This window comes from Dipodomys merriami, unplaced genomic scaffold (assembly GCF_024711535.1).
Source record: "Dipodomys merriami isolate MVZ:Mamm:240054 unplaced genomic scaffold, mDipMer1.0.p SCAF_15, whole genome shotgun sequence".
Taxonomy (NCBI): domain Eukaryota; kingdom Metazoa; phylum Chordata; class Mammalia; order Rodentia; family Heteromyidae; genus Dipodomys; species Dipodomys merriami.
In genome coordinates this window covers 5,079,728-5,099,727 of record NW_027202826.1, presented here as the reverse complement: position 1 = coordinate 5,099,727, position 20,000 = coordinate 5,079,728, and the positions used below count along the sequence as shown (strand labels likewise).

At 38.8% G+C, this 20,000-nt stretch overlaps 1 protein-coding gene across 1 annotated transcript in view; it reads left to right on the top strand.

Moving 5' to 3' along the window:
• Inpp4b (inositol polyphosphate-4-phosphatase type II B) overlaps positions 1-18,737 on the top strand; it is a 338,999-nt gene extending 320,262 nt beyond the window's left edge. Inside the window, exon 25 of the mRNA XM_070022124.1 lies at positions 18,638-18,737. Within this exon, the coding sequence (XP_069878225.1) occupies positions 18,638-18,722 (85 nt within the window). The 3' untranslated portion in view covers positions 18,723-18,737. The remainder of the gene's footprint in view (positions 1-18,637) is intronic.
• The last annotated feature ends 1,263 nt before the right edge of the window (positions 18,738-20,000 follow it).

The window sequence follows — 20,000 nt, the reverse complement described above, 5'->3', positions numbered from 1 at the left end:
TAGAAAGTTCTCCAAGACAAACCATATGGTGGAAAGCAAAACAAATCTTAACAAATTTAAGAAAGTAGAAATCATATCAAATACTGTTTCTGACCACAATGTTATGAAACCAGAAAGCGGTAGCAGGAGGAATTTTGGTACATGGACAAAAATGTGGAGACCAAACAGTGCACTCCTGAAAAACCAACTGATTACAGGAAAGATCAAGAGGAAAATTAAAACTATCTAAGATAAACAAGAGTGTAGATACAATATATCAAGGATATGGTATATGACAAAAGCAGATGTAAGAGGGAAGATCTCAACACAAAATCCTACATTGAAAAAGGTCAAGTGATTCCAAATGTACCACCAAACATTATGCCTCAGGGAACCACAAAAAGAACAAATTAAATCCAGTGTTAGCAGAAAAAAAGGGAAACATTGAAAATTAGAGTAGAATTACAACAAATATACACAACAAGAATCAAAAAGATTTATTTTCTGAAAAATAAACCCAATTAACAAACTGTTAGGTAGACTAAACTAGAAAAAGCAAAGGATTCTCAAATACATAAAATTTGAAATAAGAATGAAAAAATCACAACATATACCTCTGAAATAGAAAGGCTGGGGGAATGTTAAGAACAATCATATGCCAACAAATTACCAACAAATTTGGTAATTTTGAGGAAATGGCTAAACCCCTAGAGAAAAAACCTTATTAGGTTGAATTTCAAGCAAAGAAAAACCCTGAGAAGATGAGGAAAGGTTTGAAGTAGTAATTAAAAATCTCTCAAATAAAAATGTACAAGCACTGCTTCTATTGAACTTTGAAGAATTGACAGACTTTCAAAACTTTTCTTTTAAAAAAGTATATCAAGAGATTACTTCCTAAGATATTTTATGAGGTTGGCCATACCTTGATACCTAAGTCAGAGAAAAGACACCACAAAGGAAGAAAATCCACAGAAGAAAAACTCTCTACTGAACAAAGATGTGATAAATAGCAAAGTGAATTTTAAAATTCATCAAAAAAGACTAGTCATGATGACTACTGAGTTTTACTACTGTCAGCAAGCTTAGTTTTATGTGCAATACAGCCAAAGTGATTCACTAGACTAATAGAATAAAAGACAAAAGCACTTAGCCATATCAGTTGATGCAGAGAAAAAAAACATTTAATATAGTTCAACATTCTTTTTGATAAAATTCTGAACATTTAGGTATAAAACAAAATTTCCCCAACATAATAAGAATCATTTTTGGAAAACCTGTAGCTAATATCATGATCAAAAAGAAAGATTTAAATTTTATCTCCAAGACCTGGTACAAGGTAGGAGTACACACCACCAACATTTCTATTCAACAGAGTATTACAAGTTGTGTCAGAACAGTTAGACTAGAGAAAGAAATCAAAGGTAACCAAATTGGGGAAAAATTTAAAACTATTACTATTTGTAAATGATATGATTCAATATGTTGAAAACCAGGCTTCACACACACACACACACACACACTTACATATACACATACACCTCTGTCAGATTCAGTAAATGAAGTCAGTGAAGATGTAGGAAATAAAAACTAAAAAATTAATATACAAAGTATGGTATTTCTGTATATTGATAATAAAAATCCTGAATGATCAAAGAAACAGTATTATTTACAATAGTATAAAAATACCTAACTAAAATCTGTCACAAAAACTGTAAAATAATGATAATAAAAGATGCATGTTTTCTCTCATCTGTGAAACTTCTAACATATACAGTTAGACATATACAGGGTCATATTCACATATAAAAAATGTATTACCTAAAGTTTGGTATATAGAAGGGAGAATTCTAACGGTGCAGCTCCGTTAAACAAGGAATTTACAGTCTAGCAAAGTGAATACCAGGCAACTGGTTCCTTGAGTTGTCGTTGGAGGAAGCAAAGTCAAGAAGAAGAAGGTGGACAAATTAAGAGAGGAAAGGTGGCAGAATGTAGGCATAATATTCAATGTAGTTGTGAGAATGTGACAGGTAAACTGAGGGGATGAGTGAGTTTGGGTGAAGGAGAATGAGAAAAGAAATGACATTGATCAAAATGCTCTGTGCTCATAAGCCGACATGTTGAATTTTAACCCCTTTGTACAACTACATGATGACAATAAACTTAACAGCAATAAAATAATGATGAAAGAAATGCAGAATGAAATGCCGGAAACACCAGGCCGTAAGGACAGGGGTAGAATTGATTGTAAGGGCCTTTAAACAACCAAAGAAAATAGCTCATCTCAAATTTCCATGATGATAAACACTTCCAATCTTTGTGTTTTAACTTTACTACCAATCTTACGACTTTTAAAAGTTCTAAAACTGGTTCAGAGCAGTGCAGGATGATGGATCTAATGTATCCTGCATTTGATTCCGTGAATGAGACGTGTCATGGTAACAAAGAGAGAGATTCTGAAGAGACAACAAGAGTGAAAGCTAATACAAACCATGAACTCTGGTTGTTAATGGTGTGCCAGTATAGTTCCACTGATTATAATAACTGTAGCAGTGTAGTGGAAGATGTGTATAATGACAAAGCCTGTTCATATGTGGAAGGGGAGGTGATTGGAGAAACATTTTATACCTTCATCTCGATTGTGCAGTGAACCTAAAACTATTCTTAACAAAATTAATATTTGGAAGTTCAGGTGGTAAAGCGCCGGCTGTGATCAAGAAGCCACGCAAGAGAGTGAGACACTGAACTCAAGCCCCAATAAGGGCGCAAAAATAATAATTAAACTTTTTAAAACGGAAAAGATAAAAACCAACTTGTCAGTTTATATGTGCTTTAAATGCCACTTTTGAGAGACTAGAAGCATCCAGTGGAAGTTTTCCCCAGGTGTCGTTGTGATATTTTCAGATCTGGTGGCTATTACCGAAAACAAGACATGCACTAATTGAGATTGATTTCATAGACCATGGACCCAGATAACCATCTTTAACGGGCATCCAGGATGGACTAAAATCAATAAGACTTCCGTTACCTTTTTTTTTCTTTAGAAACCCTTTGAATTTCTCTTCGTTTGTGGCAACCCCCACAGGAAGCCTCTGACTTAGGAGCTGAAAGTGTCATCTGTCACAGACCTGGGGAAGGCTGTGGAGAGTCGTGTTTGTAGGCCTTGTTAACTCGCTAGGCGTGAAAACAAGAGCCACTTGCCTGTGAGCTAATGCAGCTTCTAAGGTGTCAAAAGAGCTTCCCAGCTTCCTCTGCCAGCTGAGACTCCGGCGTTAGAGAAATCCAGCTCCATGCACACATGAGACCGTGGCGACGCGGACCCTGCCCAGAAGGGAGATGCATTTGCAGCTCGTGAGGACACCGTAGTGTGGATTTAAGATTATTTCAGCCATTACAATTTGGGGGGAGGTTAATGGTTTGGTTTGGTTTTTTAATATTGAAGTAGTTGCACAAAGGAGTTGCCATTGAACAGAGCAGGTTGTGAATACCATGCCTCTTGACCAATGTTGCGGATGGCAAATTTGACATTGCCATTAAAATCTTAGCACCACAAGTGGCAAGGGAATGTGATCCATAGCTTCTGAAACTCTCCCCGCGCCAAACAGTTTTATATGACCTTTAAGACTCAGAAGTAGTTAACGTTAGGGTTGCTCCCAGTCTCTGGCCCAACAGAATTGTGTGCTTTCGCCAGACCCAGCTTTAGCACAGGACTTGATTATGGATTCCAGATATTCTAAAATTGCCCTTCAGTTGTGACACTTTTAGCTGAGTCTTGATAGTTTGAATATGCCACTTTGGGGAATGGAGAAGACTGAGTGTCACTATGAAACTCAGGCTGGCTTCAAACCTGTGACCCCTTGGCTTTGGGCTCATGACTGTGTGTCAACATGCCCCGCTTGTTCTTACTGATACATTAAACTTACAGCGAGGAGCAACGCACCTGCCCCAATGATCCATTTCAATCATTTGAGTAATTAAAGGCTGGAAGATGGTATGCATATGGGTTATTTCTCTTTTAGGAAAAAAGTGAAAAGGAGAGCAAATATGAACACCTTAGCACACATAATACTTTAGGATTGTAAATTCTTCATGTATGAGTTAAGCTTATAAGAAAAAAAGGTCTTGGGGGGGCACTTTATAAAGTACTAGTTCTTAAAATATTCTTTTGAGGGGAAAATGATCCCAGTATCAAGAAAAAGGTTTTATCCTATACTTGAGTTGTGACTGGAAATTACTTCCCATCTCTGTTTTAGGCACACACACACACACACACACACACACACACACACACACACACACACACACATTTGTTTTTCTCCCATTAAAATCTTTTCTAGTATAAATTCCCCCCCAGTTAAAGAACATAAGCATTCAATATTTATAATGGATGATTTTAGAAGCTTTTCTGTATAAATTAACTTAAATTACACAGATGGTGCATAGATAGCAAACCAAAATCTTTTAGATTGTCTTGGCACAAATGTTAAAATATCCTAGACAGAAGAAGAAAAAAAGCACTTAGACAAATGTATGCAAGTGAACACATTATGTGGTTTATTACCTTGGAGCCAGAAACCATTAAGAGACTGTTTTATTTTTTAAAGGGAAAACCCAAAAACACCTTTTTAAAATGTATTAAGATGCATAATGAATTTTCAACCTGCTTGGAATGTACAAGTGCTTTTGCCATTGGATGCTTCAAGTACCATTTGAAGGTGATCAAGTATATCCACAGAACTAAAAGGCCTAGCCCATCGAGTGTCCATGAGCTCCACTTCCATTAAACCCAGAGGCACTAACATGATATTTAACTAACGTAATATTGTCTATCTAGGAGGTTTCACAGTGCAAATTTTAACATATGACGGGCATTGAAGTTGCTTCTTTGTATTTCAAAACTTTTCTGTACACACAACCCTCAAAATCATTCCTAGCCAGACACCTGTGGCTCACGCCTGTCATCCTAGCTACTCAAGAGGCTGAGATCTGAGGATCGTGGTTCAAAGCCAGCCCAGGCAGGACAGTCCACGAGACTCTTATCTCCAACAAACCACCAGAAAACCGGAAATGACGTTGTGGTAAGTGGTAGAGCACTAGTCTTGATTGAAGAGGTGAGCGACAGCACCCAGGCCCAGAGTTCAAGCCCCACAACCAACAACAACAACACAAACCATTCCTATCTTTTGGGCAGCCTGTGTTTCAGTATCAGTTTCAGTATGAGTGAACTTTGCTTATTGTTCACATCAGGTTACACCTATTCATCTCCTTGAGCATTCATTGTTCAAACATTCAAGATCCTCTCTTCCCATGTTTTGAAATGTACAAGTTCTCTTCATCTCTAGTCACTCTGCACTGCATTAACACAGAACCTTCTTCTCCCATCGAACTGGAACTTAGTACCCATCTACCTTTCCCCATTCCTCCCCACCCCCAACCTCTGTAACACAACAGCTATTCGCCTATTTTAGCTTCTATACATAAACAAAATCATGTAGGAATTGTCTTTCTGTGTCTGTGGTACCCAATATAATGATCTCCAGTCACGTCCATGTCACCGCTAATGACAGAGGGACTATAGAGCAATTCGTTGTGTGTGTTTACCTCATTTTCTTGATTCATTCATCAGTTGGTAGACAGTTGTTTTTATTTCTTGGTTAGTGGGACTAGTGCTGCAATAAACATGGGAATTTTAAAATTCTTTCAACACTCTTGTTTTGTTTATATATATATATATATATTAGCAGTGGAAGTTCTGCATCCTGTGTACTTGTTTTTAATATTTTGAGAAATCTCAGTACTGTTTTTCTTAATGACTATAGAAGCGTTCCATTTTGCCAACTCTTGTTATCATTTCTCTTTTAATAATAAAATACCCATTTTTTTTTACCAGACTGAGGCAATATCATGTTGTACTTTTTATTTTTCATTTCCCTCATGATTACACATGTTGTACATTTTTCATGTATTGTTGGTCTCTGTTAAGTGTCCTTTTGAGAAATGCTTATTTAGGGTCCACTGGCTATTTAAAAAGTATGTGGGGTTTTTTTGTTTTGTTTTTTGCTGTTGAGTTTTTTTCTTTTTTTGTCCTGGGTATCAACCCAGTGTTGACGTGCAGCTTTCTCCCATTCTCTAAGTCACGTTTTCATCCTGGTGATTTTCTGTGCTGTGGAGAAGTTTTGCTGGAATCCCACCTGTGTATTTTTGTGTGGGTGTCCTGTGCATTGATGACTTCTTCCTGAGTTGAATTGATCTTTTATTAGTGAAGACTTTGTTACTACTAGAAAGTGAGACAACACACACTCTTTCACAGGATAGCATTCAACATTATAGGAGAAGACAATTAGTAAAGCGTGTCTTTTCCTCATGGGTACTGACTACTGAAACTCTGTGTATAATTATTTTTTTAAAAATACTTTATAGTCTATTTGCCCTGCTTTTGTTCTGTGTTTTATGTCTTTGAATTTAATTTTGAAAACTTGCAAATAATGGTTCTAATGTTGAGCACTGTAATAAAATAAATCTTTCTCTGGGTTCCCACTACAGAACCGATTCTCCTTGTAAGGGAAGTAGGTGCCATCCTACCTCAGTGGCAATCGCCCCATTCTTCAGAGATAAAAGTTAAGTAAATACAAATACATTAGTTATCCTTCCTTGTACTGTATTCTAAGTCAAGAAAAAAGTAAAGGTAAATCATTATAAAGGTAAATCAATATTGTCTCCTTATGACACATAAAATGGAATGATTTTTCTTCTTGAAAGAATATTTTCTTTTAATTCTGGAGTCTTGGATGACATACTGTTAGTTGTACTTCAAGTTATTTTATTTGTAGTACTTTTGAGAGATGAGGTGTAACTCAATTTGAATATGTAAAATTGCTTTTTAACATTTCAGTTTTCTTTATAAAGAAGTCAAATGTATCTTGTTATCCTAGCTCTACCCAAAAAAAAAAACAACAATCGAGAAATGCTCTATATTCTACTTTCTATAAATAGATATTTCCCAATTTAAGCAATTCAGGTGATCAGCAGATATATGTAAAATATGTAAAATGTGCACTTTCCTCGATGATTGGGAAATATAAGTAAAAACTCACAATGTAATAGCATCTCACCCTAGTTAGAATGACTATCATACAAAGGACCAAACTAGCAAACACTGGCAAGGATTTGGAGAGAATTCCCTGGCACAGTCATCATGCAGAAACAGAGTTCCTCAAGAAACGAAGCCTAAAACCAAACTGCTTTCCAGCTTCCACATTGCTGGGTATCGATCAAAGAGGTGAAAATAGCACAGCAGAAACACTCCAATTCTTGATTTTGTCATTGTGCTGTTCTTAATAGCTAAAATATCAAACCAACCTCAATGTCCATACACAGAAGACTTGATAAAGAATGAGTTATACATTACAGGATGGAATAGGAGAAACCCTAGGTCTCCTTGGCTCAGGCTGAAATTTTCTGAATAGAGACCCGGAAGCACAACAAATCAAAGAAAGGTTGGACAAATGGGATTGCATAAGGTTGCAGAGCTTCTTCAGGGCAAATGACATAGCTAGCAAGATCAATAGAAAGCCCACCAATTGGGAGAAGATCTTTACTAGCCATACAACGGACAAGGGTCTCATATCTAAAATATACTTGGAACTCAAAAAATTAAACCACCCAACAACAAATCCTCAAAGAAACAACTGCCCAATAAATAAGTGGGCGAAAGACTTAAAGAGAAGCTTCTCTGAAGAAGAAAGAAGGATGGCCAATAGACACATGAAGAAATGTTCAACATCCCTAGCCATAAAAGAAATGCAAATCAAAACAACATTGAGATATCACCTCACTCCAGTTAGAACAGCAAAAATCAAGAACTCTAACAACAACAGATGCTGGAGGGGATGTGGACAGAAAGGAACCTTACTTCATTGTTGGTGGGAATGTAAACTTGTTCAACCACTTTGGAAAGCAGTATGGAGGTTCCTCAAAAGACTTCACATAGATCTCCCCTATGATCCAGCAATCCCACTTTTGGGCATTTACCCAAATGTTTACAAACAAGACCACACTAAAGCTACCAGCACAACTATGTTTATTGCAGCATTATTTACCATAGCTAAGATATGGAACCAACCCAGATGCCCCTCAGTAGATGAATGGATCAAGAAAATGTGGTATATATACACAATGGAATTCTATGCCTCCATCAGAAAGAATGACATTTCCCCATTTGTTAGGAAATGGAAAGGTTTGGAAAAAATTATATTAAGTGAAGTAAGCCAGGCCCAAAGAAGCATAGGTCCCATGGTTTCCCTTATTTGCAATATCTAGTATAGGTATGAGTCAAGCGGAAAAGGTCATATAATGTGATGTTAGGAAAATGAACCCTTAAATATGTATTTTAATGTTTGCGTTTCTTTCATGCATGTGTTTCTAACGCATTTATAAGATTATTTCTTTGTTGCTTTGTATGTCCCTCCCCCACAGTGTAACCCCCGCTTTCACTATATTTGATGTCAGTATAACATGTGGAGGAGATGGGGACAAACAAGTCGTTTAAGGATTCAGGTGGACCTGTTGAAACAATGAGAAGTACAAAATGTCATGTCAAAACCAGCATTACAATGTCGGTGTGGGGGGGGAGGGGAGTATAATTGGGTGGGGGGAGGGGGGAGGCTGGGAAGGGAGGTGAAGGGTAAACAAAGGAGGAGGCTGCAATGCTTGGTAAGAAATGTATGCATTATCCTGCCCATGTAATTGTAGCCCCTCTGTACAGTATGTTCTCAAATAAAATAAAATTAAATTAAAAAAAAAAGAATGAGTTATATGCCCAGTGGCATACTATTTGGTGATAAAATGACATGTAATCATTTGCAGGAAAATAGACGGAAGAGGCAGAATGCCCAGGGCTGTGACTCAGGTGTACAAAGACAAGTCCCACATGTTCTTTCAGGGGAGGACAATTTTAACAGGTCAGATTGTGCACTACTGATTATTTGGGACAGAAATGGTGGGTTTGAGTGCTGGTAAGAGATTTGTTCATGGATCTCTGCATATAGACAGAACAATAAGTCCTAGTGACCTGGAGAATAGTGGACAGAAAACATTTTATGAGCAACTATCGAAAAGAGAAGTTTAAAGGCTCCAAACAAAGTAATGATGAGGTCTTGGAAACACTCGTTAGCCAGATTTGATCCATGCATACTATACTCATGTGTTGAAGAATCACAATGCAACCACAAATGTCTGTGATCATAATGTGTTAACAATACAATTTTAGAATATTAAAAATGGCATATTAACCCTGAATTGATGATCACCCATTTTATACATGTATTAAATTGTTCTACTGTGTTCCATTAAATTATCTAGTTGCAATAATTAGCAAAATAAGATGCCTGTCATATAAAAGGGACATGATTCTATTAAGTACAAGACATTTTTTACCTAGAAGTTGTATTTTTTTCTAGCATTTTTTCACTTTCCTCTAAACTGCATTTTACATATTATTACTAACTAATAACTAAAAATAACTGATATTTTCCATGTGTGTTTTGTAGAGTACTCATGGTAATAATTTTGTACATTAGGAAAGAACCCTGTTAGAAAAAAAATGAGCTCTAATTAAGTCAGAAGTAATCTTTCCCTTGTCTTCTTGGGCAGAGAAAGGGTCCTGATTGCTTCTGTTAGATAAGGAGGACAGGTCGTCATTATTTTTATTTTGCAGATCAGAAAACCAAATATGGAGTCGAACTCACAGGTACAAGTGTAAGAGTATCTGAGAGCTTGTATGTATGAAAGTCTGTATGTATAAACTCAGCCCATGGCTGTTCATGTAACACCTGTTGTGGGTTCATGTGTGCTTTTTCTCTCCCAGAAACCATAGCGAATGCAGAAACTCATGATCATGACACCAACCGAACTTGCTTCATGTGTGCTCTGTGTGCTGGCATAGTGCTATGGGACAGGACTTCAAGGTCCCCAACTTCAGGGAGCTCGCAGACAGATCTTCAGTTTTAATATTCTGAAGACTGCTGGGTCACCTAGCAGGGACACTTTGTTGGTAGGAATAGGAAGAAGGGAGAAAAGAAACACCGGCTGCAGGATGTGAACCTGGGCCCTGGAGGCTCCATAAGGATTTGTTAGGAGACCTGACAGAACGTATTTCACTGCAAGTCACCTGGCAAAGCTTTGGAATAGAAAAGGACTTTGCTGTCTGATAGTAGGTGCACAAACAAAGAAACAAACAATGACAAAAAATAATTACAGGAAGGTTTTGACTGAGTTAATCACGAAGATGTGATAGAAGCCATCACACTCCGTTGGCCACGAAATGCAGCAGTAGCTAGCTTTGCCAGTTCCGACGTGGCTATGATCTTTCAACTCTCTCCACTCATATGTGAGCTGCTATTTTGTTTCTAATTTCTGACTCAAAATTTGAATTTAGGGCTGGGGTATGACTCAAGTGGTATAACATCTACTTAGAGAACATAAGGCCATAAGTTCAAAACCCAGCACATCTCTAAGGGAGAAAAAAGATGTAGTTTTTAAATGGAAAAAACTATTTATTTATTCATGACATTTCTAAAAGGACACTGGAAAGAAGATGTGAACACACCATTAAGGATGTATATATATATATATATATATATATATATATATATGATTGTGTATGTATGCATGCACATTTGCATGTCCCAAATAATGTACCTCTATTTACCTCCAACCTATTAGGTCAAACCATTTTTATGACGTGGTCAAGAGCTTGATTCTACTTGATCTTCCACCTGCTAAGTTTCATTTTGCACTATCTTTCCCAGCAATTTATTTTTAACATTTTATTTGTTGAGACATCATTAATAAAGAAAATAGCATCTTTCTAGGTGAATGGTGACTTTAGACATTGCAGTAAGAAAACAAAGAAATTCACACTCTCCCTCTTTTGTCACATGGTCAGGTGGAGTTGGAAGTACAGCCTACGTGTGGCATCAGAGAATAATATGTCATTGGCATGTAGACACCAGGGTTGTTACACATGGGCTACAGAGCAACAGGAAGAATCTGCTTCAAACTTCTCTCTCCCACAGAGTGCACCAATGATTGTGGAGCATTTGTCAGACTAAACGGCAGGTACTTTGCAGGATGACCTCATCTGATTTTTCAGGACAATTTTAAAACGAAGCTCAGGAAAAGAAAGCAGTCTATTGGCAGCCACGCAAGGAAAATCTCAACCCAGCCGTTGGATTCCACATCCAGTAATTTTTCAATTGTCTTTCATACATAATGCAGTAATTATTCATTGGCATTTTGTCTATCACAACTGTAGTGTAATTATAGTAGCCACGGAAAAGGGCAAGTTATATTTAATGTAAGGAATGAGGTTTGCTACTGTGGTTTTATTCTATTTTGTTCATGTTCACTGAGCACAGAAAATAAAACGTAAGCTCGATACTCACCGTTTTTAGGTCTTATCTCTCTCTTAATAAATAGATCAATAATACAGTCCTCTGCTCTGCAGGTCTGAAAGAATGGTCTCTCCGAAGGTTCTTTCTTAAGGACAGCACTTCAATACTTGGGGATAAAAGACAGAAAATAAAATTGTTAGGCTATTGATTTACCAGCAGGGCTTCAGGGCCATGTCTAACAACTGTGTGCTTTAAAACGGCTGCGCCAGGCTCACAAGGATGCTTCGAACCTAATTTGCTAAAAACCATTTTGGTATCTTCTAAGAGGACATAAGTTTGCGGCCAATTCCCATTAGCCTAATGAAGAGCACGTTAACATTGGGCCTTTATTTTAGCTGAATCTGGAACCTATAAGTAGCAGCACTCACTAGTACAAAACGGTTATGAAGGTCACAGTAGAAGCAAATGAAATAATTATAGTAGCTAGATTGCAATTTGTACCCTAAAACTGATAATTGGGATATGGAACTGCTGTGTTATAGATAAGACACAAACTGTTGATTTAATATTTAGTCTTCTTTATAGAAGGTCAGGGACTAGACAGTGCTCTGTCTGAGAGCTGACCAGCAGACACCAGGCAATTGTAGACTTTTGAGAACACCTTGAAGGTCTATGTTAATGTGAACTTTTGAAGTCAGTTTTGTTACCTGTCATTTATTTCACTAGTCAGTGAATTCACCAAAATACATTAAATAATTAGACAATTCAGAGTTTATTTCATCCATTTCCAGCCAAACTCTTATATGACAGTGGCTTTTTTTTGGTTTTTTGGTTTTTTTTGTCAGTCGTGGGGCTTGAACTCTGGGCCTGGGCGCTGTCCCTCAGCTCTTCAGCTCAAAGCTAGTGCTCTACCATTTGAGCCACAGCGCCACTTCGGTTTCATAAGTGGTTTATTGGAGATAAGAGTTTCCTGGACTTTCCTGCCCCGGCTGGCTTTGAACTGCAATCCTCAGATCTCAGCCTCCTGAGTAGCTAGGATTACAGGCGTGAGTCACTGGTGCCGGGCTCAACAATGGCTTTTATATGCCAACTTAATTGCTTTCAATTATGTAAGAGTTCAAGGTATCAATGCATTCGAAAGACTTTTCATGTAGAACAGGTTGCTCTTACTTCCACTGAAGTAGTTAATGGGGTTAATAAGAAATATTTAAGTGTGCAAAATGTTGTCCCTTTTGACAAATGCTCTTACTTTAGATTTCCAGGATGATAGAATTATACAGGCACCCCAGCCTTTCCAGCAGTGCAGAGTATTTGTTTTTCTTGGCTAATCACTTTTCATCATTTCCTCAAAAACGTTCGGTTCCCTTCCCTTCCCTGTCCTGCCCTGCCCTGCCCACCTCCTCCTGCGTGGTCCCCTAATTAATCAAACTCCTTATGCCCCTCCCCCAGAAGCCTCAGAATAGGGTCCTTTCCTGCTCCAGCAGGATAAAGGGTGAATAGAAATAAATCATGAGATCAAATATATGACCAACTGACGTTTCAGTTCAGGCTTCAACTGAACTTGCTGTTGTTTTTATTGCAAGTGTCTGTTCATCATCCATCTCTGGAGCCATTTTAAAGATTAATTTCTTTAATCCTTCCTATTTCCTCCACTAATCTCTATTAAATAAACCTGAATTTGTCTTTCCAGCCCATTTCTTCTCAAATACTGTTTTATTTAGCTATCGAATGCTAGTACCCATGTTTTTGTCTTTTAAAGACTCTTCTCATGGAAAAGTCATGAATGTCTATTCACAAATGACCAGTGGAAGAAAAGCTGGTGGACATTTGTGCATACCAGCAGCAGGCCAGGTGGACTCCAATCGCTTAGGAAGCTAGCTAGATCTTGTCTTGGGCTTCTCACCCCTTCTTTCTCTGTCCATCTCCTTTCTCCCCTACCTTCTCTCCCTTTGCTTTTGAACCACCACAAGATGAGCAGCTCTGCTCCTCCAGCCCCTTCCACCAAGGTTCTCTCTCTTCAGCGGGCGCCTCTGAAACAGCGAGCCCAGATAGCCCCATCTGCCCTTGAATTGTTAGGCTCTTCATTCTGTAGAGCCTGCTGTGTCTTGGGAAAATTGTAGCTGTCTTCCCATTCCTGAACAATGGCTCGGCAGGATGGGAGACTTTGGTGGGTGTGTGAGGGCTGCTGGGTAAGTACCCCTGCCCTTGGGGTGGCCAGAACCATGACATGCCCCAGGGAAGTGAGCATCAGTCATGAATGAAACCTGGAGGCATGTTGTTCAAGAGCTGGTGGAGCAGAGCCCATATCCTCCCACGGGACATATCTTCCATATCCTCCACTGGAGTCTCCACGTATCCACCATTTTCTCTGGGCATGCAACATGGTCGGTTAGCTAGCCAAATATGTCTGCCAGGCTGAGGAAAGCTAAACACAAAGAAAGTGCGATTTGGGTGGTGGACGGGAACAAAACAGGTCCAAGGAGAGCTATCACCGGTCATGGTTTCTTCGGTGTTTGTCTCTACTAGGATTTTTTGGTTCCATGAATGATTAAATTCTTCATGTGGATGAAATAATTTTGAGGGTCTTTTTTTCTTTTGCAGGTAATGAGCAGTGACTAATGCTAAATAGTACCAATATTGACTCAACAGTTTATGTATTACATATTAACCTAGAAACCAATTGATTCGTTTTATAGCTTTATGTGAGCAAATATAGATGAGGCATTTACAATCTATTAAGGATGCAGTGTCCTGATGTCTCCTATGATACAAATCTTATTAAAAGAAAAAAAGGAAATATATGTGTGTGTGTATATATATGTGTGTCTCTCTATATATTTATATGTTTGTATCTGTGTATTTCAATCCATATTCTGCACAATCACCTAGTGCACTGGGAAACAAGGCAAGAGACAAGTGGCTTTGGAAAGCCAATTGCAGGTGTAATGAATACGACCCCTGGTAAAGCCTTAGGCCTAGCATCTGGGGAGGGAGTTTGACATCGGTGATTTGTGGCATCTGCATGAGGCCAAGTAAGGTTTGCTGTGTATAATTAGCTTTTAACTACGGGGCACATACTGAGTCCTTAAGCATTAGTCATTAGGTATTTTTGACTTTGTGGTTCTAACCCCAGATGACTTTCTGAAGAGAGAGGGCCGAAGGCCCAGACCTGGCCAGCACAGATGGTCTCCGCGTGCAGACTGCTGCAGTTTGACCTTGAATGTTAACAAAGGGAGTGTCTTTGGCAGGTGCTACAGCCTCAGGCTGAGATAGTTTATACGATAGGTGCACAGCCTGGCCTGGTGTCCTGGTTAGGTTAAAGAGGGGATATTACCTGCAGCACATACAGTAATCAGCACAGTTATTCATGAGCCAAAGAGCCCTGGGAGCTTCTAGGCTCTCTCATCGGGGTGGGGTGGGGCACAGTAGATGCTATTCCCTCTGATATTCAGGGTAGAGGCTGAAGCTGTGGAGAAACTCAATCTTAAATTGCATGTCTGGTTTAAGGGCTCACGAGTAGAAAAACCATAAAAGGTATGGAAGTCTCAAAATGTTAATTGTGGTAGCTGGGCACGTGGGTACCACTGTGCTCATGAAATTTATGGGATGGAAAATAGAGCAGTTGCAGTAGACCTAGGGATGCACATGACTGCAGTACTGACCCTCCCTACGAGCACCAGCCTGCACAGCCTGCAGAGCAGCTGCAGCTCAGAACTCTTCCCAGGGCACTTTTTCCGCTGGCTCTGAGGTGGAAAGCAGGGTATTTTCAGACCATAGCAATTCCTTTTCAAGAGGCGAAAGAAGAGGGCCGACGTACACAGCCACCCAAGTGTGTGCTTGACAGCTCCCTTGAAGTCAGTACTATTTAGTGGAGCTCATCTTCAGAGCTGAAGTGCTCCAGAGGAAATGGAAGTCAAGAGGTTTGTTTAAAGTCAGATGAGCCAGAAATAAAATCCACTCCACACCTGGTGAAGAAGCTGCTGGCATGTTCACAAGGAAGAGAGAGCTGTTTCAAGGCTGTCCTCGGGTGGAGGACAGTCTGATGGACACAGAGACAGAGATTCCTGCTCTCCCTGAAGTAGGGTATGTTGCCAGTGTCTGTCATTCGCTAGGAGGTCCCTATATATTATCTCCATGAGTTGTGGATTCCAGAAAGGTAGATTGGCCAGTAAACTAGCTACATGGGAATTAGGATTCTCCCCTTCCTTCACTCACCTCCCTGGCTCAGACTACAGAGAGCCTCTACAATCCATACATGAGGTCTGGATTGCGGTCCTGAAGGGTAGGGTTTGTCTTGCAGCTTGTGAGTCCTATTAGAGAGTTCTGTTAGATTAAACATGGTTTTCAAGACTGAATTAAGGGTTTCTGAGACTCTGGCAGACTTGGATCATTTCCAGGCTTCAGTTTCGGAAGGAAATTAACCCCATTCAGGGACCCTGGACTCTTCTAACCAATCTAAACAGATTAAAAAGTTAGGAAAGACCCAGGCGCCAGAGGCTCATGCCTGGAATCCTAGCTACTCAGTAGGCTGAGATCTGAAGATCACAATTTGAAGCCAGCTCAGGCAGGAAAGTCTGTGAGATTCCTATTTCCACTCAACCACCAGAAAACAGGAAGTAGAGCTGTGGCTCAAAATGGTATCGCATCAGCCTTGAGCAAATAAAAGCTCAGGGATAACATTCAAGTCCTGAGTTCAAGCCTCACAACCAACCAAAAGAAATTAATAACCGTGAGGATAACTTTTGGACTCTAACTTACACCCAAAATTCCAAGGAATTCCAAGTTTGGAATTTTCTTGGACTTACTTGTAAGTGGTATCAGTTGTTCCAACCTTAATTTCTCCATAGAAGTTTAATACTTACAGAAGGTGTCTATATAAGATTAGGACAACTTTGTTGATGGAATCCATGAATTCATGTCTTTATTCATGTTATAGTTAGTCTATAATTCATTGCCTGTAAGTGTTACTGCAAAACTTCTGATAGAATAGGTACAAATGTAAGTTGCTTTTAAATTAATATAGCTAACTTCTCAAGAATTTACTTTGTACTCAGCTAAGTCTCCAGATCATCAAGTTTTTACAATTGTAGATGCAGTTCACGTTCTATGTGATATAGTTATGCATATGTTATGGAAAATTTACATGTATACAGTAAACTTGTATAGCCTAGACATGGCATACTCATTTTAACTCCAACTCTTCTTCTCCTTGGGAGCGAGACTATTTACAGAGCATTCATGATCAACTCTGCTTCTCTAGAGTTATGCTACAAAGCTCAGGTAGCCTCTGTCCAGAATTCCCTGCAGCTCTGCATCATTCTTATTCTCAACTTCTGTTAGATGATTCCTTTGATTCTCAGACAAAGCTATGTTCTTTAATGTAGTCTTTACCACTAATAAAGGCCTTGCTAGAGCCTTCATCTTCTCAAAGAATTAAGAACATGAAGAGAGGAATTATGCCATTATTTATTTCCTCTCCTATAATAACAAATATATTTTGGTACATATAAAAATGTTTTTATATGTGTAATACACAAAATACATGTTTTTAAATATACTATGTATGTACATATACGTGTGTCTATATAAGTGTGAGACTTACACACTTGTGTAAAGGACACATGCAAGTATCTCAAACATAGTATATAATCCACACACTATATTCGTACACATATGCATGTGCGTGAAATGCATGTTTTCATGTGAATGACAAGACTGCTGGTGATATTTCTCCGATTTTCCTTACACATTTCTGAATTAGTTATTAGGAAAAAACTAGTGTTGAATAACTAAGATTAGTAATCCTCATCCTCTTTTGCATGTAAGTCATCGGATTCATAAGGTGGCTTTGTAGAATTCCTGAATGCTCCTCAATGCATTTTGTCTTTCTTACTTTACACTGGCCATTTCCATTATATTGAGACCGATTGAAAGGAACAACCCTGATTAATTTGTGATTCTCATATGCATGCCTCCAATGCAATGAACACTCGAATATTCATCAAGATTCTACCTGATATCACCCTGTTTCCAGGGAAATCATTTAAATAATTGCGGAAAACAGAGGACGAATGAAACCCCCAGACACTTGCGATGACAGATGTCTATGCAGTGTTCAGGTAATTGTTCAAGAAGTTCATTATGGAACCATCTTCCTGGTAGTCACAGATTTAGATTTATCAGGCTCCGGTAAACCATTTCTGATTTAAAATAAGGAACATGTGTTTAAAATTCAGACTAGGCAACGCGTTTATAGATTCTCTTTGTGAGGCTGAGGTAGGCTTGATTTTTCCCCAGAAGCCATAGCAGTGCCTCTTGCCAAGTCAACAAATCCTGTTACGTGGCCCCTCGAGAGACCACATGATTAACAGGCTACGGGAGTAAAAGATCCTCAGGCTTGTTTCCAGTGCTGTGGGCACATCGGGCACGCAGACAATGCGATTCTCTCCTCCTCCCTCCCCTGTGAGGCCCTCGGAGCAGCTGATATCAGCCTTGGGCACCCGTTGACACCAGCTGAAATCTGTGAGGACTACTTATTCCAATTCTTCTCTCAGAACTTTTGATTTAATCGAACTACTGTGTACCTGAACATCCATCCCGTGACTTAAAGACTCCCCTGAGCATTCATTCGAGTTGAAGACAAGATTGAGAATCACTGCTTGAAGGTCTTGGGGGGCTTTTTAATACCGTCTGCTTTCTAGCTTGTTGCCAAACAACAAACCTATTCCCGTGTACTTGAAATCACATAAACTGGCTCATGGTTAGGAAGGAAACTTCTTTCTTGCCTTAGGTTTTCTGGCCAGGTGAGTGATACTCATCAAATCATTATTCCACTTTTCAAAGAAAATGTGCTTTTGCTGCGTGGGCTGGAACCTTGTTCTGTTGAGGAGATGGGGCTGGACAGGGCGTTGAAGGTGAAGAGGAAGATCAATGTTTTTGCATAGGGAGACCATGTGTTCATATCTCACATGAAACAGCAGCACAGACTCTCACAGCCTGGAAGCATAATGTCGATGGTTATGAAGTGGAAAAGCTGGGAAAGTAGAAATGTACCTAGGAATCCAAGTAAATCTAAATTATTTCAATCAAAGTGCACATGGGGTGTGCTAATGATGCAACACACAGAAGATGCTCAGTACACAGGAACACATGCTCATCCTTCCCAGCTACCGTATAGCTCTTCCGGGGCTCAATGCCCACAGACTGGGGGATAGAATCTATGCCTTCAGCCCATAACAATTTTTCTTTTTCTATCTCATCCCTTTCAGGACATTCATCCCCATCCTGTATGGCTCATGGTGGTCCGGACATCTAGAAGGTCATCTGATAATTGCTCCTGGGTTCCGGAGTTAGTCAGCAGGCCCAGTCATTCTTGCTTTCTTTTTTAACACTACTAATGAATCCTTCACTGGCTACTTTTTAATGTTTGACCTGGGGACAATAAAAGTAAGAGTCGAGCTGAAAATAGTTGGTCCTTTGCTATCCTTTGCAACTATACGCCTTGTTAGTAATGTTGCATTCCCACTTGACCATAAGGGAGTGAGAGAATGATCAGAACAGTCATTGACATGATGAATTATAATAATATTGTTGAGTAAAACACCACTGTGGGAAGTTACATAAACCTATGATGTGTTAAATAAACCTACAGCGTGGAAGGGTTTTGCTTGAAAATCAAACATGGGCAAAAAGAAATTCTGAGACTCCAGATTTAGTAAACATCTACATAGTGAACAGGCCCCTCTGCTTTGTGTTTATTCATTTATTTTCTTTTGTTATAGCTCCAATGTGTTTCCAACTTATTTCATTGTATATATAATACACAATACTGTATATACAGTATTTCATAACGTTTACTCATTATTCAAGTTCTTCGTTTTTACTTTCTATCATTGGAAGATATTTGTCCTTTCCTATTTCATCTCAATGTTTCTAGAATTTTTATGTTAGTATTTTCTATTTTTTAGGGGGATCTAACTATATAGTTTGGGCCAAGACACTTAATAAACTGCAGTTCTCAAATGAAAAGAGGGAAAGAAAGGGTTTTGCTTGTTGATCTAAGAGCTGATGAAAATCAAGGGCAGAATTACCATGTGAAATGTTTGCAAGCAGAGATCAACTTTTCTTTAAAGGCATAGCATCACTTAAGCATATAGAAGTTGCCCTACCTCCATTTTCACAAGGTGTAGATACCTTTGTAATATGTCCTGTCATTGTTGTGTTCCTTCTTCCATAAAGTCTATGTAGCTTTTCTGTTGAGTAATGACTTGCAATTCTTGCTTTCATATTATTAGCTTATAATGTAGATAGTAGCTACACTGTCAGTTTCTTAAATGGTCCCAGGAACTCATCTCCTTAAGTATGTATGATTACATTTTCTTAGTACTAGAAAAACCCATTTCAAAGCCAAATTGTTCTTACTATCTCGTCTTCTACTCAGAAAAACAAATGTCACATGTTTTCTCTATGTAAAATTGAAGTCATTTTTATTGTTATTGTTTTTATTGTTCTTTTTTAATAGGGTCACCTCTTCCCCATTTTCTCCCAGCTTTTCCCTACCCAATTCCCTTCACCACAAGTTACATAGTTCATTTTCAATGTAGTGACTAGTGAGTATCACTGCTGCATTTG